At 44.7% G+C, this 27172-nt stretch overlaps 1 protein-coding gene and 2 long non-coding RNA genes across 23 annotated transcripts in view; 2 read left to right on the top strand and 1 right to left on the bottom strand.

Annotated features, from left to right (window-relative positions):
* Sec16b (SEC16 homolog B, endoplasmic reticulum export factor) overlaps positions 1-18883 on the bottom strand; it is a 53065-nt gene extending 34182 nt beyond the window's left edge. For 3 of the 19 annotated variants that reach the window (XM_015491764.2, XM_015491766.2, XM_048809965.1), the window contains exons 1-3: positions 14672-14714; positions 2365-2436; positions 1875-1976 (exon numbers count right to left, since the gene is read on the bottom strand). In XM_015491764.2, coding sequence (XP_015347250.2) covers positions 1875-1903 — 29 coding nt within the window. In that variant the 5' untranslated portion in view covers positions 1904-1976; positions 2365-2436; positions 14672-14714. Of the gene's footprint in view, positions 1-362; positions 1675-1874; positions 1977-2364; positions 2437-14671; positions 14718-18659 lie in introns of those variants that run through there. The other 16 variants (XM_048809968.1, XM_015491773.2, XM_048809963.1 and 13 more) reach the window with 15 other exon arrangements.
* Positions 887-15380, top strand: LOC107147348. 3 transcript variants are annotated; one of them, XR_001504130.2, is made up of 4 exons: positions 887-1025; positions 1938-2056; positions 8627-8760; positions 10201-15380. It is a non-coding gene; the product is annotated as an uncharacterized LOC107147348 (long non-coding RNA). The 3 variants fall into 3 exon arrangements; XR_007349991.1 differs by lacking the exon at positions 8627-8760; XR_001504129.2 differs by having other exon boundaries at positions 8627-15380.
* A 3002-nt stretch (positions 18884-21885) lies between the features above and the next one.
* LOC125618652 overlaps positions 21886-27172 on the top strand; it is a 12155-nt gene continuing 6868 nt past the window's right edge. The window contains exons 1-2 of the long non-coding RNA XR_007349992.1: positions 21886-22205; positions 25004-25113. This is a non-coding gene — a long non-coding RNA (uncharacterized LOC125618652). The remainder of the gene's footprint in view (positions 22206-25003; positions 25114-27172) is intronic.

The raw sequence follows: 27172 nt of genomic DNA, 5'->3' as shown, positions 1-27172 counted from the left end.
TACCCATAAAATGGAGAACATAGTAACCAGTCTGCAGAGGGGGGGTTCCTGTTAGAAACACTGATAGGGCCTGGAAATCACCCAACACACTGCCTGGCAGATCATGACTGATAAAGAGCAGTGTTGCCAGAGGTAGAGAAAAGGGTCATCTGATTAACCAAAACGATTTTCTAAACAAAAAGCAATTTAAAGTGACCTCTCCAAGAGACTCCTTTTCTGAATCCTGAATTAACCCTGTAGAAGAATGAGACCTTATACTATGGCCATTCGTATTCTTATATTACAACCATTTTTCTCAGGTCTCAGAGTCTTCCTAGCTAGAGACTTTTAGAAACTAGAAGACTCCTTTGAATCAAACTCATTTTTCCCCCTTATATCCTCAAAAATGGGATGCAGCTCCAGGGGATGATGACCTTCCAAATTCTTCTGCCCCTATCACAGAGGAGCATGCGCTCAGCCCTCACTCCTGCTCAGGGAGCCTCCTGGGTCACCAGCATACACAAGCCAGGTAGCTCCCACCTGGCTCGTCCCATGGGACCTGTCTTAGGTTGCAAGAGTCTGATCTGCTGAAGCTCCCAGTCTCATCTGAAAATTCATGTCAGAACAAAAGGTCAAAAGAGTCCATGTCGAAACCAAGATGTCACTCTGCTGGAACACCACCAAGCCAGGGTCCAGAGCTATGAGCCAAGAGCTGTGAGATAACAGAATGTACAAGAAGCACAGGGCCCAGGGGTACATGCCACCTCAAGGTCAGTCACAGCTCAGGGAACCTGTCTTCCTCTCCATGTCAGCTCATTTCCTTGAAACAGCCAAGTGCCAAGAGAGCCTTGGCCAGCAGATCCCAGCAGAGGCCAGAGGCATGGATCATCACCGTCAGGACACAAGTAAGTGGGACAAGAAGAAAGCTGATTTCACCTTGTCCCAAGATGTTTTCACCAGGCAGCCTGTCCCCAAACTGCAAAGGCACAATTCCCAATCTCTTCTCTGACATCACATCATCTTGTTGCCAAGAGACACCAGCTCCGGTAAGTCAGAGCGGGGTTGTAATCAAGGATATCAAATTCAAATGCCTAAGATTCTCAAAGTGAGGGAATTCCACCTGTGATGACAAATCACACTCTCTCATATTCATATAAATGACCCTCCCTAGACCCTCCGAGCCATGGTGCCCTCCCTAAGCTGACATCCCAGCAAGCACAACCAGAGGGGAAGAAGGGGGCTGGTTCCCACACACCTGCTCAGCCGGCTTCCCACCTTCCTCCAGCACCGCTCCGGGACCTGCCCAGATGGGCCTCCTCTGCTCCTGGAGCTTGTCAAAGTCCAGGTGCCACATCCACCAGACTTACCTGGCCCTCGAATCTACAGCTAGTTAGTCACCTTTGCAACTGCCCGGCCTCCAGGGAGCTGATTCACGGGGGCAAAGTACAGCCCAGCCACCTTGGCCGGGAGGGTCCTGATATTTGTTCAGAATCTTGCCAGAGACTGGTGCTTCTGTTTGCCTGGCTATGGACTGAGCCAGGTTCACTCACATGAGAGGGCACCGAAACCCCTACAGCAAACTCAAAGAGAGACACCAGGAAGCGGAAACCCAGAGAGCCCTGGGGCAGCCTGGCTGTGCCAGAGAGCACCACCTCTGGGGTGTGGACTGTGCCTCTGCCATTGGCTTACTCAACCTCTCTGAGTCTCAGTTTTTTTTCTCTAAAACAGGAGCCACAATATTTATCATATGAGGGCTATCATGAGGATTAAATGATAGTGATGAAGCATATGATATACCAATAACTATTTTCTAAATATGAGTATTTTTTTAAAGAGATGAGCTAATTTTACTGGTTGAGATTGGGTGGGGGTACTCATAGGTGGGGAGTAAATACCTGGATTGCCTGGTATGTGTTTTTCTCATTCATGTTTCTCTCCATTTGGTTCTGGTTGTATAGCCCAGCACTGGAAGGCAATTTTCAAGACCCCGAACTGAACTGAAAGCATTGAGAAGTTTCCCATTATAACAAGAAAATAACTCCTCACGTTGGAAAAAATACAACTCTTCAGCATTAAGGTAAACATGAACTCATGTCTACTTTTGAATGCATATTTTTAAAATCACAATTTGCTCTATAAAAGCCCATTTGTTTATTCAACAAACTCTTAACTGGCTTCCAGAATTTGACACACATAAATATGAAAGACGCTGTCCTTGCCTTCAAAAAGCATGGAGGAAAATTAGCCTCTCACATAGTTACTTGTCTAGGAAAAACCACCACTATTGGGTCTCACTGTCAGAGAAGTGAGGTATCTAAGCCTTAGGATCTTCCCTCAACCTGCTGGTATCCTAGGACCCAGTAACTGTGGGTAAGGGTTTCTTACCTCGCTGCTGGGCCATGAAGTTTGGTTCCCCAATGGCTACATTGCTGTTCTTAATCCCTCTGGGAAGAGGTACTACAAAAGACACAAAGCATTGACAGCAGGAATCAGAACATGGTTGATTATGACACAGTATGATTATGACCACTTTATCAAATTATGTGTGCATTAATATCTCAGTGACAGTCATAAAATTCTGATGCAACTCTTTTGGCTTATAACATGGTGTCATACTGGCCCTATAACACCAGCTGCATTACTGGGATATGAACTTCAGAAAGGACCTCAGGGATTATTTTTAATAACTTCACTTTTTTGATGATAAAACCAAGATCCACAGAATTGAAGTGATTTACCCAAGATCACAAAGCTAAGTAGAAATGCGGTATGGATTCTCGGGGTATGTCCCAGCTGTCTTGCACAGAGCTTACAAAAGCTGATTATGAAATACTCAGGAATTGGGCTGGGGCTATAGCTCAGTGGCAGAGCATTTGCCTGGCACATGTGAGGCACTGGGTTCGATCCTTAGCACTACATAAAAAAATAAATAAATAAACTAAAGGCATTCTGTCCATATATAACTACCAAACAAAGAAAAAAGAAATACTCAGGAATTGTGTGAGCTAGTTGTTAAACCAAGGGTAATATAAAATCTACCGTGTTGGGAATATTCACATTATGGAAATTGGCAAATTCCACAAAGCAAGGCTGTTTGTTTTTCAGAGAGCCAGTTTACCAGTATACTGAGTTCATCCCCAAACTCTTAGTACCTAAATTCAGCATCCTTCAGTTACAGAATTATCCTCTGTTGCTACCCTTTACTGAACATTTCTGGTTTAAACATCTAGCCCACTTATTCCAAATGCTCCTTTTGTGACATCCCAAAGCATCTCTAATTATCTCAAGAGTTATTATGAAACTCTTCAAACACTCAACAACCAAAATTAATTTTAATTAGCTTTAATTATGTTACAAAGACATATGGCATACAACAGTTATATGGGTCGCAGAATGAAGTAGACTGTGATGGGATCTCGCCACTCCAAAAGTTTGGGATTTATCAGTCCCTGCCTTCCCCAGCCCCCTATATCTACGATTTACTAAGTCTTTCAACCTGAAAGCTCCAATCTTCCTGGATTCTCAACCAAATTTACCCATCTTGACAGCACATTAGAAGCTACATCCCCAGCAGCCACTCTGAGCTCTGGTTGCAGTACCCTTGCGGGATCCTATGGGCTCCCTCGTGTCCATACAGCTACAGCCTTCACACTATTCCTGTCCCAGTGTCCTTCTCTTGTACCTGATCCCTGCTGTGCATCTCGACTTTCCACCAGATTGGAGCCCAGAAAGCTTGCTAATTTATGTGAATTCCCATTTCCATAAATTCCTGTCCTCCTTTCCAAATGCTAGGCCACTGTCTAGGATCTTGTTTCAAAGAGGAGTAACTACCTGCTAAAGACTGAATCTTTCCTCCCCAAATCCCTAAGTTGAAACCTCAACTCCCATTGGTATTAGGAGGTGAGCAGTCATGAGTGGAGCCCTTAGAGCGGGATTAGTGTCCTTATAAAGAAACTCAAGAGAGCGTGCCTCCTCTTTCTGCTCTGTCTTCTAAGTATACAACCAGAGACGGCCATCTGCAGAACAAGGGGCAGGCCCTCTACAGACACTGGATCCACCAGCACCTTGATTTTTTATTTCTAGCCTCCAGAACATGAGAAACAAATTCCTGTTGTTCAAGGCACCAATTCTATGCTATTCTTTTATAGCAGTATGAACTAAGACACTAGCCTAGGTTGACACCTAAGAAGATATCATCACTACTAATGATGCTGCAAATCTCTCCAAGCAGATCAGTGCGGAAGGATGTGGAAACCCATCGGCCAGGTTTCCATGAATCCTTGAGCACTGTGATTTAACGATTGATTGCTCTCACAAAGGACAGCTCAGCAGATGAGACTTTGTCCCAGGTGTGAGCCTATTCCTTTATTGAAATTAAACATTTAGAAAACAATTTGAGAAGCTCTGTATCAACATATTAGCAGTAGTTATCTACTTTGGGGTAATAGGATTTTGGATGATTTTATTTTCCTCTTATTATTTGTCCATATTTGATAACTTTTTCCAGTAAATGCATATTACTTTAAAAGACAAAATCAACTAACATTACTTTTTAATCAACAATATATCCAAATATATTGTCACAACAGTAACTATTAGGCACCCAAGTAACTAAAGCAGGGCAGTGACTTCCCCCAAAACATCCAAGATCGATTAACTATGTTCAGTCTGATATTCTGCATAGAGTCTGAATCATTCATTCACAAAGCAAGGGTTTAATCTACCTACTGTATGCCCAGCGCTATGACATGCATTGGGAATGCAAAGATAAATAATGTGTGGTCCTTCCTCAAAAGAACCTCTCAATCCAGAGGAGCAAGAGAAACAGAAATAGGCAATTATTTTTCTAGTTGATACATCACAGGTGTTTCTAATGAGAGGAAGCCCAATACTAGAAAGAGGAAGGTCTGCTATGTGAGGCGATTTGACAGAGCTAGCAAGACAGATGAATGCCAACTAGAACAGATGCAGGAACCCATGGGAATTGGGGGAGAAGGGACACACACACACACACGTACATACATACAGAGAGATGTACAGAGGAGAGAATATGCTCTATAGACTACGATCAACATGAATTGATACTTGACAGTAGAAGATGAGAGAAGTCCCACGTTTAGAGACTGTGCCTTTTTTTGGATAGTATTCTTGGGAGAGCCAGTTTGGTGGGGGAGATGATGAAGTCAGTTTGGGACATGCTGCATGTGAGAGGCCTGTGGGACACAGAGGTAAGTGTGGTCAGTAAGTGGTGGGTTCTAATGGTCTAGAGACCCAGAGAAGAGAGATGTGGTGGCAGAAACCACAAAGGTAGACACCATTGCCAAGAAACGATTAGAAGATGGGTCTGAAGGAGGAACCCTGAAGAAGAGCACCAACACTCACACAGCGAGAGAAGCCCGGGAAAGACAAGGAGGTGCCAGACCAACAGGCAGGAAACCAGCAGAGGACAGTGTCCCAGAAGTCAGAGGAGTGTGGCTTCAAAAACAGGAGAGTGGTCAAAAATGTCCAAAGTGAGTTGTTGAGAAAGGCAACAAGTAAAAGCAGGCGTCCCTGCATCACCAGATTTGACAGTGAGGGACTTAGTGGTTTCAACCTGAACAATTTCAGTGCAACTGTGGTCGAGGGAGGGAGGGTGAGAGCCTCAGAATCATTTACGTAGCAAATAGCAAGCGCAGAAAAGCAGACAGCAAGAAGTGTAAACCACTCTTTTTAGAAGCTTAGATGTGAAGAAAAGGGTTAGGGCCACCATGAGGAGCTCAGGTTGGAAGAATTGTTTAGGGAGAACAAAACTAAATCCCTCGCTGCTTTGTGTGGAAGATTGGAAACACATAAATGAAACAGCCATTGAAGGGACGACTCAGAAGAGACAGGACACGCAGAATCCGGGGAAAACTAAACCATGCTAAGAGGAGGGCATCTGTTCCTCTGAGAAAGGGAAAAAAGGTGAAGGCAGGCACAGGTGGAGGCGAATTTATACCCAGGGATTGGAAACAGCTGTCTGTGGATCAGAATGCCAAGGTCCTCCGGCTATCTCAGGAGTTAGGTTAGGGATTAATTTTTTTTTTTTTTGGTACCAGGGATTGAACCCAAGGGTGCTTAACCCCCGAGCCATCCCCAGCCCTTTTTGTTTTTTTTATTTTGAGACAAAGTCTCACCAAGTTGCTCAGTTCCTTACTAAATTGCTCAGGTGGCTTTCAACTTGCAATTTTCCTGCCTCAGCCTTCTGAGCCTCTGAAAGTACAGGTGTGCGCCACACGCCCAGCTTGGTTAGGGTCTTGAGAGGCACCATGAAGGTTTAGAATGGCCAGTATGAAAAATGTGCATGTTTCAACTAGGAATACATGAGACACAAATGAGTCAGAAGCAGACATAAGTTCTCTGCATGTCTCATTACACTGAGATCCCTGGCTATAATGAAGAGATGGAGTCCAATAGGACAGTAAAAATTAAATTTTAAAAAAATTAAGTCACAAAAATAATTTTTAAAAGTGGGACTAGTTAGGCACTGTGGCGCATGCCTATAATCCCAGCAGCTTGGGAGACTGAAGCAGGAGGATCGCAAGTTCAAAACCAGCCTCGGCAACTGCAAGTCACTGAGCCACTCAGTGAGACCCTGTCTCTAAATAAAATACAAAATAGGGCTGGGGATGTGGCTCAATGGCCAAGTGCCCCTGAGTCCAATCCCTGGAACCAAAATAAATAAAATTGGAACTGATGGGGCATTTCCCACACCTGCATTTCCAGTCACCCTTGATGTGCGGTGGCTGCTGCTCTGAGGAGCAAGCATCTCATATCTCTACTCAGGAATGAGTCAAGGGATGAAGGTTGAGTGCAGAGCAACCTCGTGCCTGCCACAAAGTCACCCCGGAGCCAGACTCAGAGATACGGATCTCATGGCCTCAGCCAGAGACTGGCCATCAAAACTCTGACCTTCCTTCAGGGAAGCTTGGTGGCAGCAAGATGCTGAGCAGCGAGTGCTGGTCAGTAGTGCCAGTCATCAGGAGGAGTGTGCCAAGAAAAAGCGGTGGCCACGCCAGAGTCAATTAGCCTGGCACAGGCTCTGTAAGCCCCCAGTGCCTGTCCTGGGACTGTTCCTCTTATTGCCATCTTAGAAGTGAAGGTCTGGGCACACGGTAGATTTTCTACTGGCGCAAGGAATCCTGTAGATGAGCCTAGACAAAGGACTCCCTCCAACGCCACCCACACACAAACCTGCTGCCTGCAAGGGCGCCCTGCAGCCATGCCCCTCTGCGGCCAGGAGCTAGAGAAGCAGCACAGCATTCAGGAAGGACGGCTCCAGGCCACTGTCAGACTGGCAGGAGAACACCCCCTTCCCTCTGCCACCCTTCCCACTTTATTGGTGTCCCCTGATTTGGGATGAATGGGATGGCAGAGAGTTCTGACCCCACATGAAGCTCCAAAAGGCAGAGGAGACTCTTACACCAGCTAAATGAAATAGCGGCAATGTTCTTGGGGTGTTCTCCCAGCTGCAGGCTGTCAGGGTGGAAATCCCACAGAGGAAAAGCACAACACAGTGACCCTGAAATAAGGCCATCTGGATGTGACTCCTGCTTCACTATCTGCTGGCACAAGTTACTCTTGTCTCCTTTTCCTCATATGTAAAACTGAGGTAGGCCTCCTACCTCACAGAGTTAGTACAAGGGTGAAAGTAGATCAAAAACCTACAAAATATTTGACACATAGTAAATGCTCAATTAATATTAATAGCTATCATTTTCCTGGCAATACTGGAGAGTGCCTACCAAGAGCTCTGCATGACTCATGGGTGAAGGATGAGTTTATCCATTGCTGCTGTGAGGTGCACAACTGACATGGAGCCATGAGATCAGGAAATAGAGAAACTGTGTCACCTGACTACACAGGGAAAAAAAAAAGAGTGAGTATGAAGGTAGAAATAGCAGATTGAGCAACCTTAAGAAAGTATAGTCCAGGGCTTCAACACAGAAGTACTCGTAGCCCCACAGACAATGCAGGACGCCACAGGATAAGCATCGAAATTCTTTTTAAGCAATAATAAAAGGTATTTTCATCTTAAGCACATGTTTCAGAGCAAAATTCCAATTTATCTTAATTTTTAAGATTAAGCAGAAGGCGTCAAAGAAATTTCATATTGGAATAAGACAGATGCGTGCACACACACCACACACACACACACACACACACGCGCACAGAAGTCATTTCAGGCCATTTCGTGGAAAAGTTTGAGAGACACATTCTGAACAAGAGCAGACATTCAGACACACAGAGGCGGTGAGCTGGGAAGAATCCATCCTGGCGGGTGAACAGTGTCCAAGCCAACAAGACACAGGCCGAGGCCCTCGCTCGCATCCAACTCTTTCACTTACAGACGGATTGTGATACCAGCTCTCCATTGCTGGATAAAAATTCTGTTACGTAATATTCTACAGGGTCCCCAGGGGCTCAGTGGCGTTCTCGTTCTCACTCTCTCTCTCTCTCTCTCTCTTTCTCTCTCTCTCTCTCTCTCTCTTGCTTCACCTGGGACAGACAGTGCTTATTCGCTAAGGAAGGTATATTCCCAAGCTCCTCAGAGAAACATTTTAGGCTCGGGATGCTCTACACAATAGATAACACACGAATGTGACTCAAACTCTCATTTCAACTGCAGGAAGAAGGGAAACAGCCACCGTGCCACCAGGGAGCCTTCTCCTCTCCAGGTTACACAGCCCCTTATAAAACTTCCTACCTTGATCATTTTGGGGAGGAACCAAGATCCAGAGGAAAGAACACAGGAGTTGAAAGGTAGATTTAATTTCTGCTATGCTACTTCCCAGCCACGTGCCTTTGGAAAAATCATCCCGTCTCTATAAACCTCAGATTCTTCATCTTCAAAAAGTTCTTCAAAGGGCTGTAGATGAAATGAAACAGTAGATGCAAATCGCCCAGCGAAGTGCCTGTTAAACACAGGAGTGGGTTTTCAATAAATCTTTGCCTTCCTCTCGTCCAGGATCTTTAGCTCCTGTTAAAGGTGTGGCCAGCTAAGCCACACGCAGAGCTCACAATTCACAAGTGGGGTACAGCGCACTGGTCAAGAGCTCCAGCTCTGCAGTCAGAACTGGATTTGAGGTCCATCTCCTCCGTGGAGACTTGAAGCAAGCTCTTCATCTCCCAGGCTGTGTCCCTCTTTGTTAAATGTCTGAATAATAGACATCTCATCTTCACAAGGTCATTGTAGAATAAAGAAGTCCTGTTTGTGGCGTGTACATGGAGCAGATGCATAATTAAAATTTGATGGATTAATGAATGCACGATTTGGGAAAAGCACATAGCAAGTGCCTGCACATTGTAAGTGCTCAACAAAAGTTTGAGCATGGTAGAAGAGTCACTTTCTAGACTGTTCAGGGCACATGTTCTTATCTAGCTTTTATCATAGCAGCTCCTGTTGAACTTCTACCTTAACTATCCTTCATTATGGGTTTATAATATAATCTGAGGTTATTGTTTCTAATATTGATTCTGCCCTTTCTTTCATCATAATCTATTGCAATCATAGCTTGTCTTTCCCTGAGATGTGTGTCCTTGAATCCTTATTTTCATTACCTAGCACTATCAGTAGAATTTGTCCACAAGATCAGAAAGGGTCAGAGATTTCAAACACACCCAGTGCTTCAATATTAGTCCGAAATGGAGGCGAATCAATCACACAACTATTATGTAATAGCCACATAATATATTTAACACAAAAAGTGCAATTATTTAAAAATCCATTGCATGTGAATACAATGATGGCAACCTTCAAAGGTATCAGCTCATATAAATAGATTCATTCAACCTGATGATAGATAGGTGGGTAGGGAGATATTTAGTGATAAAAATAAGAGCACAAAGATTAATCTCTGTATTTTCTCCTCACCCCATTTGTCAGCCAACAAAGTTTCACACCAATTTGTGGTGTTCTGCTCGTCTGCCCACTGTTCCCCGTACAAAAATAGCCCCGTGTGCAGTGTGAATGCAAACGCCTGCTTTAGAGGGACTCACATCTCTCGTTCCCTCTGTCTGGAATAAGTGCCTGCAGCTAGAGCAATGCCCCCCCCCGGGGGGGGGGCTGTTCTAATGCTGAATTTAGCACATCAGGGAAATTTCCATAGGAGCCATTTATGATGCCAAAAAACAAAGTTCAAACTTCAGTTTCTGGAGGACATTTAAGGGCACAACAAGATGATGGAGAAGTTTCTTTCCTAGGCATGCGTGTCTGCAGGCATCACAGAGGAGGCTGCCAACGCTCACTGTTTCCTGGGAGCATCCCATCAATGAATGTCGTCGGTCGGCGGCCCGCAGAGTGAAGACTCATGCCCTGCCTGACATTGCTCCTGAGATGTGGTTTCTGCACAAGCTGGCTACACATATTCAGTTTTACAGTAAGAAGACACCTCCTAGGCCCTGTGACATTAATGACACCACGACATCTTGTTCTAGTGTTGGTCCAAATGTCATTCATTGAATAAATGATGTCACTAACTGAATCCAGGGTTGAGGTTTGAAAAAAGATCTGCTTCATTCAACAAATAATATTTTAGACAAACATGAATTCACTTATTCTTTATAAGTGAATTTTCCTCCCATATGAATGGACTCTCCATAACTCCTATAATAAGGCTGCTAAGCCCAAATCAGCTTGTGTGCTGTTTAATAACCAAGAAATGGTAGGAGACTGTACTTCATTTACTGGGTGTTTATTAAGTACCTACTATGCACAGAGCATTGTTCAGGTGTTGAGGCCCCAGGAAATGAACAAAGTGAACTTGTTCCTTGTCTTCTTGGAGTTCACTGCCTAATAGGACACGGACAAGGTAACAGGCAATTCTAATGCTATGTACCAGGAAAGGGTGACAGTAAGCAGCAGCTGAGATGCATTACAAAGCATCAGCCCTACTCCAGAGGAGGCTTTTCAGCAGAATACAACGCCAGCAGAGGCCGGGAGGATAGAAAGTGTTGTCCTGGCCAGAGGAGGCCGTGAGCCCTGCGCAGGATGGAAGCGATAAGGGCTTGGAGGCCAGGGAAGGCCTGAGCGGTCACAGCATCAGCAGCACGTTTTCTGCACTGTGGTTTGAACTTAGAATACAAAGAGAAGTGCTGAGGGCTGGGACTGAAGAGACCCTCCTAGCTGGCCTCACCCAGCCAAGAAGAGAGGAGCACAGCCCCAGCTGTCCCCAGGACCCCCTAGTTTACACATACTTACGATGACTCTCTGCTACTTCTGCCTGCCCAGCAACCCATCCTCTGGCTTCTGACAATAAATCATCAATTTTCCCTTTGATGAACTTTCCTGCCCCGTCTCTGTCTATCATGGTGGGATCAGCCCTACCTTTGCTCACAAAATTTCAGGCCTGAAGAACAGGCACAAAAATTCAGACCTGAAAACCAATATTCTTGCATCTCCTGGCCATGTGACTGATTCAGCAGATAGTATGTGTCCAAAGACTCACACCCTGAACTTAGTCTGAACTACTGGGGAGGAAGAATGCTTCCCATTGGTGGACTGAGACAACAGAATGTCAACCCAGAGCTCCAGGCAGCCAACTGCTCCCCCGTTCATTCATTCAATCATAGTTAAATAATTAGCTAGTATGTGCCTCATACTATAAGCATTAGGAATACAGAAATTTAAAAAAAAAAAATTCTTCATAAGTTTTCACACTCAACTGCAGAGGCAAATAAAATCACATCCTTGATAAGTGTTAGAGTAGAGGTTACGTAGATTATCATGGGTGCAGGGAAGGGCAGCCAACTTGGCTTCCTGGGGGAGAAAGTGTTCATTGAACCTTGTTGGATAATTAAGATTTATTTGGGTAAGTTGGGGGAAGGGTCCGGAAGAAGAATCAGGAAGTGCCCAGGCATGGAGGGGGTGTTCAGATGAGTGAGTTCCGGTGATCCGCCACATTCAGTCAGGCTGGAGGGTGCTGCCACACAGCCATATGGGAAAAAAAGTCCCGTCAAGTCAGCACTGACTGAAACATGGAGGCTTCAGATCTCTGCGGAAGATTAAAAGCAGGGGGTAGCATGAAGATCACACAAGTCACAATGTAGATGGTTTCGGAATGTGAGGCTGCAGACAAGGTGAACCTTAGGTCGCAATTACCGTGGTCCTCCTCAAAACAGTGCTCAACCAAAGCACAGGTGAAAAGGGAGCAGACAGTGGGACAGACAGCAGGAAGAAGAATAAATAGGATGTAGAAGTTAGCTGGCCTTCTACAGCTCTGGACTGGTCACTGTAGATGATAATGCCCCTGATCCAGTGAAATTCGGTTTATTGGGATAATCAGGTTTTATGAGCAAAGGTAATTTCAGGTTGGGCCACAGTAAGTTGAGATGTCCCCAGGACAATGTACTAGAGGTGGCTAGGCAGTGACGGTGAGTCAGGAACTCAGGGAGAAGTCTGAGGAGCATACACTTGGGGTGGGTGGTGTTCATCTCTTTATCCGTCGTCTCTTAATCCTTAAGATCTATATGGAGTTTATGGAGTATTGTCAGCATGTGTCATAATTAAAATCCTGGCTATGAATGAGGTTATCAAGGATGAGCAGAGACTTCAAAATAAGAAAAGGACACATTAAGGTAAAAAGCAGAGAAAGATAGAGACGCACAAAGACCAAGAAGGGAGTCAGAACAGCAGCAGGGCAGCCAAGGAGGAGGCAGTGTCAGAAAGAGGAAGAGATAAAAAGAACAGATTTAGTTAGAGATCAAGTCACATAAGAAGGGAACGTGTCCACAGGAATCTATAAGGTTGGTGAAGGATCAGGAAAGGGAGAGGATGGTGGGAAGGGATTGCGGGTTGCTTGGTTGGTTGGTATAAAATGAAAGACTCTTGAATGTGTTTTTACACAAGATGGAAGATCTGGCATAAAGGAGAGGCCGAGATGCAAGAGGAATAGCAGAGTAATGAGCATGGTGGTCCCTGCGAGGCTGATGGGGATGGATGGTGAGGAGAAGGGCTGTGCCCCAGGTCGAGAAGTACACCTCTGCCTTTGAGAAGGGAGGAAGGCAGCAAGAGATAGGAGAATGGCCATGTAGATAATTGTGTGAGCTAGGCTAAGCAAGGTTGATGGGGAAACAGTATATATAATAATCATGTTAAAGAAATCCGTTTCATCTACCATTCTCTTAAAACGTGAAACTCCCACAGTTTCCATCAAGAATGACTAAGCTGATGGTGAGGGGTCTTGAAAAGCTAAGATGCACCACACAGTCACGTGGTGGGCAGATTCTATTCTATTTGAAACCACAGCCTGCCTTATTTTTTGACTCAAGTTACATTTTTTTCAAACATAAGCCTGTCGGTCATGCCTATTTTAAGCAATTTCATTTTCCTTGGTGTCGGGCTTTCTTATCTTTGTCCTTCAAATTCAGCATCAGTAGAGATACTCGTTCCAATCACTAACCATTTGAAAATAGAAGCCAGGCATTTAAGATGATTCCGTGGGGTTAGCTCCTTTAAGAATCTTTCTCAAAAGCAACCCTTTCTCCTACGAATGTCTTATTGTAAGTGGGCCCTTCTAGGAGGATTCTTCCAGTTTCTGCCAGAGAATATCACAATCTGATGAGGCCTGGTTGGTGACAGGGGAGACCCATTGAGTAAGTAAAGCACCCCTCCCAAAATACAATGCTGTTTGGAAGCTGTTCCTCAAGGGGAGACTCACACCAGGTGAAGAACCAACTACTGAAGAGGTTAGCCGTTCCCACGCATCCGTTTTCCTAGCACACAAGCTACAGCCAGAGTGCCATATGGTTCATGGCGTCAATGCCAGGACCCAAATCCAGGTCTGCAGCCTACCAGCCTCATGTTCATTCCTCCTCTCATAACACCTATTTTTCCTGCTGGGACACAAACTCCACGGAGCAGCAACCTCTTCATCTTATTCACTTAGGTATACACAGCATGGAGGTGACAATCAGAAATAGCTGTTGGTCAATACTTTAACTGCACCTGGGATGGAGCACTGGTGGTCATTTGTAAGATTTCATGCAGCTCCGGACATCAAAGAGTCTCACCAGAAAGAAAAAACATCACCAACCCATAAACACATGGTTTATGGACTCTGAAATGCCAGGAACTCTGGACATGACTTCCAGAGTGGAAGTCTTGGGAACAGCAGCCACAGAGCCACCTCTTAGTTAACGGGATCTGTGCCAGGGTTTCATTTGTCATGGAGTTGGCAGGCATCAGGCCCCTACTCATCCATGTAGCTTGAGAACAGAAGTTTCCACATTGCTTCTAAGTCAGCTTTAACCAGTTTGAATCCTTCTTAAAATATTTAACAGGCCTCTCCTCTCCCCAAACACTGTAGTTGCTAAGCCTCCTTTCATCTTGCCATAATCAAACTTGCCTCAATTTTTATGTAATTTTTATGCACATTAGCCATGCATTCCATCCCACAGGGGACAGCCCCTGCCAGGGTATGCGGGTGCTGTACAAAGTTAGGGTTTAAACACGGCATAGCCTGTCTGAGGTTAGTTTCTACAAAAAAGATCCTGTTAAGTTCTTCGTTTTGCTGAAACCATGTGCTGGCTTAATGCCTTTCTTCTCTGGTTAAGACCTAAGACTTCTCAAAGGAATGTGCTAGAAGGGTCTCCAGTGGGAATTGTATTCCCTCTCAGCATTTTTCATTTGGGTTCCATCTGGGTTAATTGGTTAATGGTGAAAATAAGTACTTACATCTTTTGCCACTAAATCAGGAGTTCCTGCTGCTGCTTCTGCTACATCCCCTCATGACAGCCTGCTATTACTCACAGCTGGCAGACACTGTAAAAAGTGATGCCACGTCAGCCACGCAGAACCTTTCTGCTTCAGCCACAGTTTCCCAACGGAATGATTTAGTATGTAGTTCCCAAGGCTGGAAACATGACCTGACCACCATATTGAGAAGGTCTGAATTAAAGCAGACACTACTTGAAATTACAGAAAGAAAGCACAAATACCTCTTAGGATATCTAAGTGAAAACCCCAAGGAGAACATAAATATTACATTGACTTTTTAAATAATCATGACAGCAGGTTAATAATTGACCAAAAAAGGGGTATCTGCATTAGAAATTTAAAGAAAACTTAGGGACTTTTAGCATTATGGATGTTAGTTCATTAAAAAATTATGAATTTGGGCTGGGATTGCGGCTCAGCAGTAGAGGGCTCACCTAGCATGTGTGAGGCCCTGGGTTGGATCCTCAGCACCACATGAAAATAAATAAATAAAGGTATTTTTAAAAAAGATTATATGTGAGTGTCTATGTATCCATACAGATAAATGGATATAAAAGTTACATATCTGGAAATTAATAATGTTTCCTTTGTTTGAGAGAGAAAATATGAAAGGGAGTATTGATAGAGATGGAAATAACTTTTTAAAAGGCTTCAAAATGATCTTGTAAAAAATGAAAAATAAAAATAAAAAGGCTTGACAATGAAACAGTATTTATTACATCCTATTCCTGTAAAATGTCTCTGTGAAAGCTGTTTATGCTTAAAGTATGTATAAGTTTATAAAAGTGTTAATTAGCTATTTGAAAGTAGTGGGATGTCATATGACTTCTATTTTACTTTCTATACTTTTAAGTACATTTCAATTTTTTTCAAGGAAAATCATTTAGATAATCAGAAAAAAAAACATAAAGGTGTTTTTATTTTGTGCAAATCATGGACAAGTGGTAACTTGCCTGAACTTTTGTTTCTGAACCTTCTTCTAAATCTTAAGTAGACTTGGGGTTTTTTTCTCCCTCTGTTAAAAATGCACTCAATAATTCTAAAGATGGGCTGAGGTTGTGGCTCAGTGGTAGAGGACTTACCTAGCACATGTGAGGCACTGGGTTCGATACTCAGCACCACATAAAAACAAATAAATAAATAAATAAAGATACTGTGTCCATCTACAACTAAAAAAAAAAAAAAGATGCCCTTGTACTTATCTGGAACAGACAGACTATGCCACAGAGAAATGGAAAACACTCTTTCAGTCCAGATGTCACATGGCCCTCCCAGCCTCCAGATTGTTATCAGAGGTGAGTCACATCTTCATGCCCTCCCATGATCTGTGCCACACAGGGAGGGCCTCAGGGCAGAAGCCCACACAGAGATGGTGCAGACACTGGCATTCAACCCATACTGCCTCAGATAATGCCACCAGGGATGAATCAGGCATTTCCTCAAAATGCCATCTGAGGAAAGGAGAAAGGATTTGGAAGTGACCAACCAATCCCTCTATTTCAGCTACAAGTCTAGATAGTGAAAAATAAAAGCTCTTATTGACTAATGACCAAATAATATGTTCTACATAATTAGAACACAGGAGAGGTCACCATATTTTTTAAATTAAAATGAAAGAGGGGTGTTACAGTCAGTTTTTTCACCACTGTAACCAAAAGACCTGACAAGAACAATAAGAGGAGGGAAAGTTTATTTGAGGGTTCAAGGTTTCAGAGGTCTCTGTCCATAGATGGCCAACTCCATTCCTCAGGCCTGAGACAAGACAGAACATCATGGTGGAAGAGTGTAGGAGGAAAGCAGCCCAGGACACGGTGGATGATCAGGAAGCAGAGAGAGAGAGCTCAGCTCAACAAGGACATAATGTAAACCCAAAAGCATGCCCCAGGGACCCACCTCCTCCAGCCATACCCCATCTGCCTACAGTCACCATCCAGTTTATTCCTTTCAGGGGATTAATGCACTAATTAGGTTAAGACTCTCATAACCCAATCATTTCACCTTTAAACTTTCTTGCATTGCCTCACACATGAGCTTTTTGGGGAACCTCACATCTAAATCATAACAGGAAGTATAGGACATTAAATTATCTTAACATGGGCTGGGGATGTGGCTCAAGCGGTAGCGCACTCGTCTGGCATGCGTGAGGCCTGGGTTCGATTTCGATCCTCAGCATCACATACAAACAAAGATGTTGTGTCTGCCATAACTAAAAAAATAAATAAATATTAAAAAATATTCTCTCGGGGCTGGGGATGTGGCTCAAGCGGTAGCGCGCTCGCCTGGCATGCGTGCGGCCCGGGTTCGATCCTCAGCACCACATACAAACAAAGATGTTGTGTCCGCCGAGAACTAAAAAATAAATATTAAAAATTCTCTCTCTCTCTCTCCCTCCCTCCCTCTCTCACTCTATCTTTAAAAAAAAAAAAAATATTCTCTCTCTCTCTCTCTCTCTCTCTCTCTCTTTTTAAAAAAAAGAATTAAAAATAAAAAATAAATTATCTTAACATGTATTTGGACATTAAATTATCTTAACAGTATGAATAACACAGAATTGTTTTATCAGGGAAAGTTTAGAAAATTCAAGATATTCAGGCACCATGAGGACAATGGATCAAGTAGATACATGTACAAATCAGAGGCATATGTTGTATATATGTACATATGTATGTATGCATTATCTAGAATAGAGGAAGCTCTCAATTTCAAACTTAAATAGGGAAGAAGATCTCAGAGATCCACAACATTATGCTGCAAATATCAAGAGATCCTGCTAAACCTAGCTAATCATGATTAGAGAAGATGCATGCTCTTGCTCTATGTGTAAAGAACACTTCCTTATATTTATGCAAAAAAATAGTTGAATGTGGTCTTCATTTGCCATCTCATCTTGCAATTCGTGAACTCTCCTTTATTTTGTTAATAATCACTCAACTAAACAAAACATACAAATAGATCCCCATGAAAAGCAGAAGGTATACAGCAAGTAGATGACTTTAGCAATAAATGCTCTGACAGGCCAGGAGACAGATGAACCCAAATTAATTTAAGAAGGTAGGTTGAAAACAGAAATCAATGAAAAAACAAATAATAGCAAAGAATTTAAAATCTGAAGTGCACATTATCTATAAAAACAGCACATGTTCCTAGAATACTTCTACTATCCAGGCTCTTAATAATAATATCGGGCCTTAGTTCACATTGGGACTTGTGACCCTGATCCTAATACAATATTGCAATCTAATTTCCACACATTTCACTTACTTAAACAGAGGCACATTTGGGCTGAGCGTGGTAATACACGCCTATAATCCCAGCAACCCGGGAGGCTAAGGCAAGAGGATCACAAGTTCAAGGACAGCCTTAGCAAATTAGGGAGGCCCCAAGCAACTTAGTGAGACCCTGTCTCAAAGTAAAACATTAAAAAAAAAGGGTTGGGGATGTGGTTCAGAGGTAAAGCAACCCTGGCTTCAATCCCCCCAGTACCCCCACCACCACCACCAAAAAAAAAAAAGGAGGCTCATTTGGAAAATGCACACCAAACACATATCCTCATGTTCATAGACCTGCATTTTGCTTTGCTAAGACATCTTGGGTAAGTTGAGGAAGTTACCAGACTTGTCTGTGTATCACTAAACAATGGAATAAAAGACGAAAAATGCAGTGATTGATATGGTCCTAAATACTTAACTTCTGAATCTTATTGGTCCATTCCAAGCTCATCAGGAGACTGAGGTTGTAGCTCTGATTTTGCTGAACCAAAACTCAGGTAGAAAACTACAAGTATAAATATTTCTTCTTGAAAGAATTTTAAGCTCTATTCTTATGTGATACTGAGGATCAAACCCAGGGCCTCACACTCACTAAGCAAGCACTCTACCACTGAGCCACAACCCCAACCCCTTAAACTACTTATTTACAACAGACCAAAAATCTCATGTTTACCTACCACAAGATTGAGTCAAATGAGGGAAAAACATCTCGAACTCCCCAAACTTCTGTGAGTGTAAGAGTGGGAAGCCCATTTTTAAACCAGAGGTAACAATTTACAACAGTTCCACACACGGCCTCTAAAGCCACCATCCAGACCGGGCTCCTGGCTCTGCCTCTCTCTGGCCTCACCATGCCAGATCAATCACTGGATCTCGCTGAACCTCAGTTTCCTCACCTGTAAAACGAGATTAATAGTAGTGGAGTAAATCAAGAGTTATTGTGAAAAGTTAACAACTAGAAGCGTTCCAAAAAAACACTGCAGACTAGTAATAATTATTCTATTCTTTAACATTTCTTGAGTGTATGTAACATGCCAGTTGTGCATTATTTATGTAATGCATGCAGCACTCCCACGGAGTAGCTCCCATTATCTAGCCCTTTTTATTACAGATGAGAAAAGCTGAAACTCAGAGAAGCTGGGGACTTTGTTCCCGGTCCCACAGCTAGCAAGGAGAGGAGCAGACTTTGAATCCAGGTCTAGTATAGATCCAGACCTTCAAGTCTGTCCTCCCAGGTCAGCAGGTCACAAGCACACACCACCTATCCATTCCTCTGTTCATCTCCCTCCCTGAGAGCTTGCTGTGTACCTGGTGCTGGGCATGTAAGCAGGAGGCAACCCAGAAGGAGCCTTCGCGGAGCCTGCATGCTAGCCAGGGGGAGAGACAAGCCAGAAAAACAAATCCATCTTATGAGGCAGACGGTGGTAAGTGCCTTGAATAAATCAAGGGAGAGTCCGAGGGGGCGGGAGGCTGTCTTAGGCAGAGGGGTCAGGGACTCCCTCTCTGAGAAGGTGAGATGCACCCAGGGAGGTGTGCATGGCCCCACTTGGGGCAGAGTGCCAATCGAGTGGCCATGGGTGCAATCTTCTGAAGGCAGGAGCGAGCTCAGCCCTGGAGGACTGAGGGGGCCAGAGATTTTGGAGGGAGTTGGTTTGGAGGGAGAAAGTGTGAGATCGCCCCTTAAAGGATTGACTGGGGAAATGCGACATAAAACTAAGAGCAGCAAGCCAGCTGGGTGCCTTCACTCAGGCATACCCTGAGGTTCGGTGCTTGGTCACAGATGTGAATAGACAAGCAGAGATCTGTCAGGCTGGGGTTTGCCAAGAGAAGGCGTCAGAAGGACAGCAGGAGGCAGGGAGCAGAGCCTGGATCCTGGACTCAGGCTGGGAGGGCAGAAAGTGAGGCCCAAAGGTCACGAGGACGGTGAAGAGGTGCAGGGGTGATGGGTCGTGGGCCTGAGGAGGCTGAGGAAGGGGAGGAGCAGGGATTCTAGGGGAGCAGTGACCACCAGGAGAGCACGACTGTGAGAACGGCTGCTGGAACCATCTACTCTGGGGCTTCTCGACGGAGCCACACACTAGAATGATCTGGGAACTGCGAAAGAAGTATGCCTACCTCCCACTCCCAAAGATTCGGGGGGGAGGGGGTGGGGGGGACGGTGGGGGGGTGGGGGGTAGTAATACCAGAAAGAATGAGCTAAGTGGGCAACACAGCACCAACAGAGGCCAGGAGGGTGAGGAAGAAGAGCACGGGAGCCAGCAGGACCACAAGCTTCCCCAAGGGAGGGATGACACCCCCAGGCTGGCAGACGACCAGGCATGGCAGGGGTAGGGGTGTTCTGACGGCCTGTGATTCAAAGCTGTGGAGGGGCAGAGGGGTAAGGAAGAACAGTACTCTGGGAGCAAAGGACACATACCCACCAGCAAGCCCCTGCTCACTTTAGGTTGTCCCCCATGATCCCAGGAAAGAACCAGGCATCACTCAACAAAATAAAACAAGTTATAAAAAATAATGTTTAAAAAACACCCAGTGACGACATGACCCATTCGGGCATTATCATCACCAAGTACAGTGTGCTGCAGGAAGTCGCAGGTGCTATGCCTCAGACGACTGGCAGCACAGTGGGCTTATTTAAACCAGTGTCACTGCAGCCTTGTGAGCTGTGCACTGTGCTCCAGTGAGGCTTCAGTGGCTTTGAAGTCCCTGGGGGTGGGGATTTTTCAGCTCCATTAGAATCACATGGGACCTGTGATATTTGTGGTCCACCATAGACCAAAACATCGTTCCATGGTTATATTTTATTTAGACTCTTAGGCAGTGTGTTAGTTTCGGTGGCTACCACAACAAATTACCACAAACTTTGGTGGCTTAAAACTCTTAAGAACTTATTCTCACACACCTGTAATCCCAGTGCTTTGAGAAGCTAAAACAGGAAGATCACAAGCTCAAAGCCAACCTCAGCAACTTAGTGAGGCCCTGTCCCAAAATAAAAAATTAAAAGGGCTGGGGAGGTGCCACAGCAGTTAAGTGCCCCTGGGTTCAATCTCTGGTGCTTCCCCAGAGACTTATTCTCTTACAGCTGTACAGGCCAGAAGCCCAAAATCGGGTGTCAACAGGGCTGTGCTCACTCCAAAGGCTCTGGAGAAGAATCCTCCCCGCCTCTCCCTACCTTCTGGTGGCTCCCAACAATCCTGGGCCTTCCTCCAGCTATAGCTGCATCACTCCAACTGCTGCATCCATCTCCACAAGGCCATCTGCCCTCCGCAAGTGTTCAAATCTCCCCACTCATAAGAACACCAGGCACTGATTTAGGGCCCATGCTAAGTCAATATGGCCTGATCACAACTGGATCACATCAGCAAAGACCCTCTGTGCAAACAAGGTCATGGTCACAGGAACCAACAGTTAGGGTTTCAACATACATTTTAGGGGCTACAATTCAACCCACAACAGGCAGCTTAAGGAAGCCTGAGATGATACTTTTACACAAAGAGCATAGGCTCTTGGGCCACTACTAAGCCCAAGAACTGGTCACCACACCCAGAAGAGGGTAGCAATGGGGCCTGTTCTGTGTTTCCAGTCACCAGGCCCACTGGACCTTAATCCCTCAGCTCACTCCATGAGGTCCCAGCACCCCTGATTAGAGATGACAAATCAAGGTTCAGGGACATGAAGTGACTCACCCAAGGTCAGACAGCTTATAGGTCAGAGTGAACCCAAGTCTTTCATCCCCAAGTCCAAGACTTTTTCTGTAGCACCCTGAAGGAGGCGCAGGGCTCAGGGAGGTAAGGAAAAACAAAAAGAGTGTTTCATGTGCGGGAAGTGGGATTAATATTTTATTATTATATTGAGCTCATTGGCTCCTGAGAGCCGGCCCAAGTCCCCAGTTGAGAGGCTGCTGTCAGTCTCTTAAAATATCTTCTCTTAAACTATCTGGGTCAGTGAGAAGAGGATCACAAGGTCTCCTTGTGGTTATTTTAAACTTTTTTAAAAAATAACCTTTAAAGGAGAGCATAAAAATTAAATAATAAATAAGTCAGAAATGTTACCAGCTGAAAAGGAAACCGCTCAATAGGAAGCACTAGGTTATTGACTCTGACATGGAAGCTGCAGGGCGGGGTCCTGGGGGTCCCAGGGGTTCCTGGCTCCATCGGAACTGAGGAGGAGGCCTGGAATCTATACCGGAAAACACGCCTGAGAGAAGCAGGACCTGAAGGCAGGAGGTAAGTGGGTTCCAGGACCACTTCCCCCCACCTGCCTGCAGAAAGACACTACCCTTTATGCTTCCTTCAGAGAAGAAAGGGCTGAGGAAGGTCAGCAGGTGTGTCCAGCTCCTACCACTGACCCTTGCAGTCTTCAGAGCAAAAAGAGAGGAAGGGGAGTCTTTTAAGCAATCACCCTTTGTGACATAAAAGTAGCACCAACTGACATGTGAAAGCTGTTTTTCTTGAAAAAGAAACGTATTCAGAGAGAACTATCAGCTGTAATACAAACTGTCCACACAGCTTTCAAAATCAATGCCAAGATACCAGGAATGATGGAGGAACTCTGGCACTTACAAATATGCCTCGTAGGACCTCAAAGTGAGAGGTCCGCACAAAGCAACCCCTACGTCGCATCTCAAAGGCAGCACATGAGAACCCAAGGTTTCCCTCAGGTCTGAGGCAAGACAGGCACCATCCTGGAATCTATACCGGAAAACACGCCTGAGAGAAGCAGGACCTGAAGGCAGGACCCCTTCTGGGCCCCAGGGAAATAGTGTCAGATAGAGGTGCTGCATGTCAGGAGCTGACTTCCTGGTGGCATCTCTAACTCAGGACCTGGGTTAGTGTTCACTAAGTGTCATTCTATGCAAATCTATAGCTAAAAGCCAGATTCTGTGCTAAGAGTTCTGAGAGCAAGATCCACGTAGGCTTCACTGAGGAAACGGGCCTTCAGTGGGCCCTCAGTAGATACAACCAGCACAGAAAAGGAATGACCTAGAGCTGAGAGAGATCTGCTCCTCAGTGCTGTGGGCATGCCATAGACACAGCGGTGAGCAGAGCACATTCTGGTCCCTGCTGTCTCTGAGCTTGTTAGCAAGCTTTACTTTCTAACAAAGTAGAAGGTACCGGAGGGTCATGAAAAAGCTGACACTTAGATCTACAGTGTGCTAAGTGCTGTGCTAAATGCTTCACAAAAATCTCATTTGACCCTCATTGCAACTCAGTGGTAAGGGGAGAGCATTATCAACCGTCTTGTGCACTGGAAATTGAGATCACACAGCTTCTTAGCGATGAGGCCAAAATTCAAACCCAGGCCTACTTGGTGCATGGCCACTCTCTTTCCAGTAGATCACATGGGAAATAAGGCCAGTCACTTGAAAGCCAGGCAACATGGTTCATATGTGCCAAGGAGGAACGGGGTAGTATTTGTTAGTGGTTCTCTTTCTGCTGTTGCTGTACTCCACTGCCAGAGTCAAGATTCCCAAAGATACACATGGAATTCAGAGGGTCCTCCAAGCAAGACATGCACCCCCACCTCCATCTCCATCAAGTCTCCTACCACAGGGAACTGCAATGGCCATCCTGAAGGGAAAATTCATGCCATTATTTTTCTCTCTCCCTTAAATCTTAAAACTAGGAGAAGTCAAAAGAAACCATGTTTGTTTCTCATCTGGCACTGGTACAGGCCTTTTTAAGGTTCCTAACAACTATAAGAACCTGGAAAGTCACCCATAGACCCAAACACCCCCATCTTTTAGGGGGTATTTTACCACTATGTTAGTCAGCTTTGTGTTGCTGTGACCAAAATGCCTGACAAGGACCAGGGGAGGAAAAGTTTATTTTTGCACATAGCTTCAGAGATTTAGTCCATGGTCAGCCAACTTCATCACTCTGGGCCCAGGGTGAGACAAGACAGAGGGCACCATGGAAGACAGTGGCGTACCTCATGAGGGCAGTCAGGAAGCAGGGAGGGGAAGGGATCACAGGGAATGTGTACCCTTCCAGGACTCATGCCCCGTGATCTACAGCTTCCAGCCGCACCCCACCTGCATACCGTACCACCTGGTTAGTCCATCAAACTAGGATAGACTCATTAGGTTATGGTTATCATAATCTCATCATTTACCTCTGAATACTCCTGCATCAATACAGGACCTTTTGGGGATACCTCCTATCCAAACCATAACATTTCACCCCTGATCTCCCAAAAATTTATGCCCGTCTCACAATGCAAAATGCATTTGGTCCATTTCCAAGATTCCTCACAGTCTTAGCAGTTCCAGCATTGTCCAAGTCCAAAGTCCCATCTGAGACTCAAAGCAAACTCTTGACTGTGAGTCTCTGTAAAACTCAAAAGCAAAGTCAAGTTCTGTGGCTCGTGCCTGTAACCCAGCAACTCAGGAGGCTGGGGCAGGTGAATCTCAAGTTCAAAGCCAGCCTCTGCAATTTAGTGAGACCCTGTCTCATGTTAAAAAAGTAAAAAGGGCGGGGGATGTAACTCAGTGATATAGTACCCCTGGGTTCAATCTCCAGCCCCTCCCAAAAAAAAAAAAAAGTAAAAGCAAATTACATATATTCAATATACAATGGTACAGATAAACATTCCCATTCCAAAAGGGAAAAACAGGGGCATAAATAGAAGAAATGGAACCAAGATGAGATCAAAACCCAGCCAGGCAAATGTTTTCTGCACTCCATGTCTGGCAAGTGGAGCATATGGTTGTGAGATATGATCTCCAAAGAGCTTGGACAGCCACACCCCTTAGGCTACATGGGCTGCAACCAGCAAGGCCAATCTTTTAGGATGGCTTTGTCCATGGTCAGCAGTTTTCCTCTGCAGATGTCCCACATTGCTGGCATCTTTTAATCTTAGGGTTATTCACTACAGCTTGGGCTTCCTTCTCACAGCGTCACACACTGCCCTCTCAGGGGCATCCACACCCTGCCACACCTTGCCTGGCCTCCCAGGTCTTCCTTTGAAATCTTGGTAGAAGCTTTCATGACTCTTTTAACTCAAGAATCCTGCATTCTTGCAGAACCAGCACCACAAGGATGATGCCAAGATCTGCCACCAGCTCAAGCAGTAGCTGAATGCCCTTTCACCACAGCTGCAGTGGCCTCTGAGTACCTGGTGAAACTGAACATGGTGAGAAACTCCCTGGGCCTCTCTGTGCAAAGTAATTTTTACATCTATACCCTTGGTCTCTTAAATTAATTTTTACTTCTATACCCTTGAACCTATGGTGGGTGTGGTGTGAGATGCCTCCAAGGTACCTTTCCTGTTGTCTTTGTGCAAAGTACTTAGTATCCCTTTAATGGCTGTAATCTCTTCAACAACCTGGCCCCAGTCTTACACACACTCTTCAGGCCAAACTGCAAGTTTTTTTTTTTTAAAGTCCTCCTTCTCTGCTTATTGCTCCAAATTCTCACAGCCAGCTTGGTTAAATGCTGCCAACAATAGTTATGCTGCTGTATGAATTCTGTGCTATCTTGACATTTCCTCTACCAGGTTAATTAGTCCATCACCTTTAAATTTGGCCCCCAGAAAGTCTCAGGACAGGTAAAGAAAAATGTATACAAGTTCTTTGGCAGAATGTTAACAGATGTGGCCTCCAGTCCAACTGCCAGTAGAGTTCTCACCTCCCTCTGAAACCTCATGAGCACAATCTTTACTGTCCTCATTCCTATTGGCATTCTGGTCTTCTGAGCTCTCACCAGAATTGCCCATGGAGCTCAACTTAACATTCTAAGGTTTCTCAGGTCTGCATCTCCAAATTTCTCCTGCAAGCCAGTTCTAAAGACTTCTAAACCACATCATCAAGTTAATCTTATCAATGATGCTACTTCTTGGTACCAATTTCTGGGTTAGTCAGCTTTACATCAGTGTGACCAAAATACCGACAAGAACCATTTAGAGGAGGAAAAGTTTATTTTGGCTTGGTTTCAGAGATTTAGTTCCTGGTCAGCTGACTTCATTGCTCTGGGTCCAAAGTGAGGCAGAACATCATGACAGAAGTGCACCATAGAGGAAAATATGCACCATATGCACCATAGAGGAAAACGGCTCACCTCGTGGCAGAAAGAAGTGGGAAGGCACCAAAGGGAAGATGCACCTGCCAGGGCACACCCCCAGTCACCCACCTTCTCCAGACACACCCCACCTATCTGCAGTTACCACCTAGTTAGTCCATCAAACTAGAATGGATTAGGTTACAACTCTCATGATCTAATAATTTCAACTCTGAATATTCCTATATTTACACTGATGCCTTTGGGAACACCTCATATCCAAAGCATTACCACCACCATAACATCCAAAAGAGAAAAGAGATGTTTGCAAAGTTCTCCCTACCTTTAGTTCTCCCACCAGATCTGCCCCGAGGGGGAAAGGTGCTGAGAAAAGAGGTGTCTGTGTTCTCCACCTTCCTAGAGGACCAGGGGTTGTTCCCTGCCCTCTGTCCTCTCTTTCATTTCCAAGTTGGCAAATATGATCTCTGAGGAGGTCAGTAAAGGAAGCACAAGGTGAAGATCTACCCATCTGGAGGGCATAGAACTGGAAATGCTACAACAATAGGAAATTCTTGTGTCCATAAGGATAACATCTATTGATCAATGACAAAGCACTTCCAGAAACATCACCTCATTTGAACCTCTCACAATAGTTAGGCAGATTTTAATGTTATTGCCCCCCTCCCCTTTTTAACAGATGAGGGATCTGAAGTACTTAGAAGTGACTCTCTAGGATCACAGAGGTCATACTTGCAGGCAGGCCTTCTGACCCCAAATTCTGTGTCCCCTGCTTTCCAGCAGGTCCACTCAGGAATCCTGATTTGGACAAGGGATGCCAGAGTCAGGAAAGCCTCATGGCTCCTGTCTTGGATATCCTCCAAGACTAGGGAAAATTAGCCAAACGATTTTAGTTTCTGCTATGAATTTATCTTCTCCAACAATATAAATCTTCCTCTTGTAATGTTTTATCTTGATCCCAGCAAAACTTTGAAAGTAGTTAGGTTCTACATGTTTACTATTCCTGAGTGAAAACTGCTATTTTTACTTTGCCCTTAATCTATTTCTTTTTTTTTTTTAATATTTTATTGTGGGTTGTTCAAAACATTACAAATTTCTTGACATATCATATTCTGACACTTTGATTCAAGTGGGTTATGAACTCCCACCTTCACCCCTATACACAGATTGCAGAATCA

The sequence above is a fragment of the Marmota marmota genome, unplaced genomic scaffold (genome assembly GCF_001458135.2).
Source record: "Marmota marmota marmota unplaced genomic scaffold, marMar, whole genome shotgun sequence".
NCBI lineage: Eukaryota > Metazoa > Chordata > Mammalia > Rodentia > Sciuridae > Marmota > Marmota marmota.
This window is presented reverse-complemented; position numbering and strand designations above follow the sequence as displayed.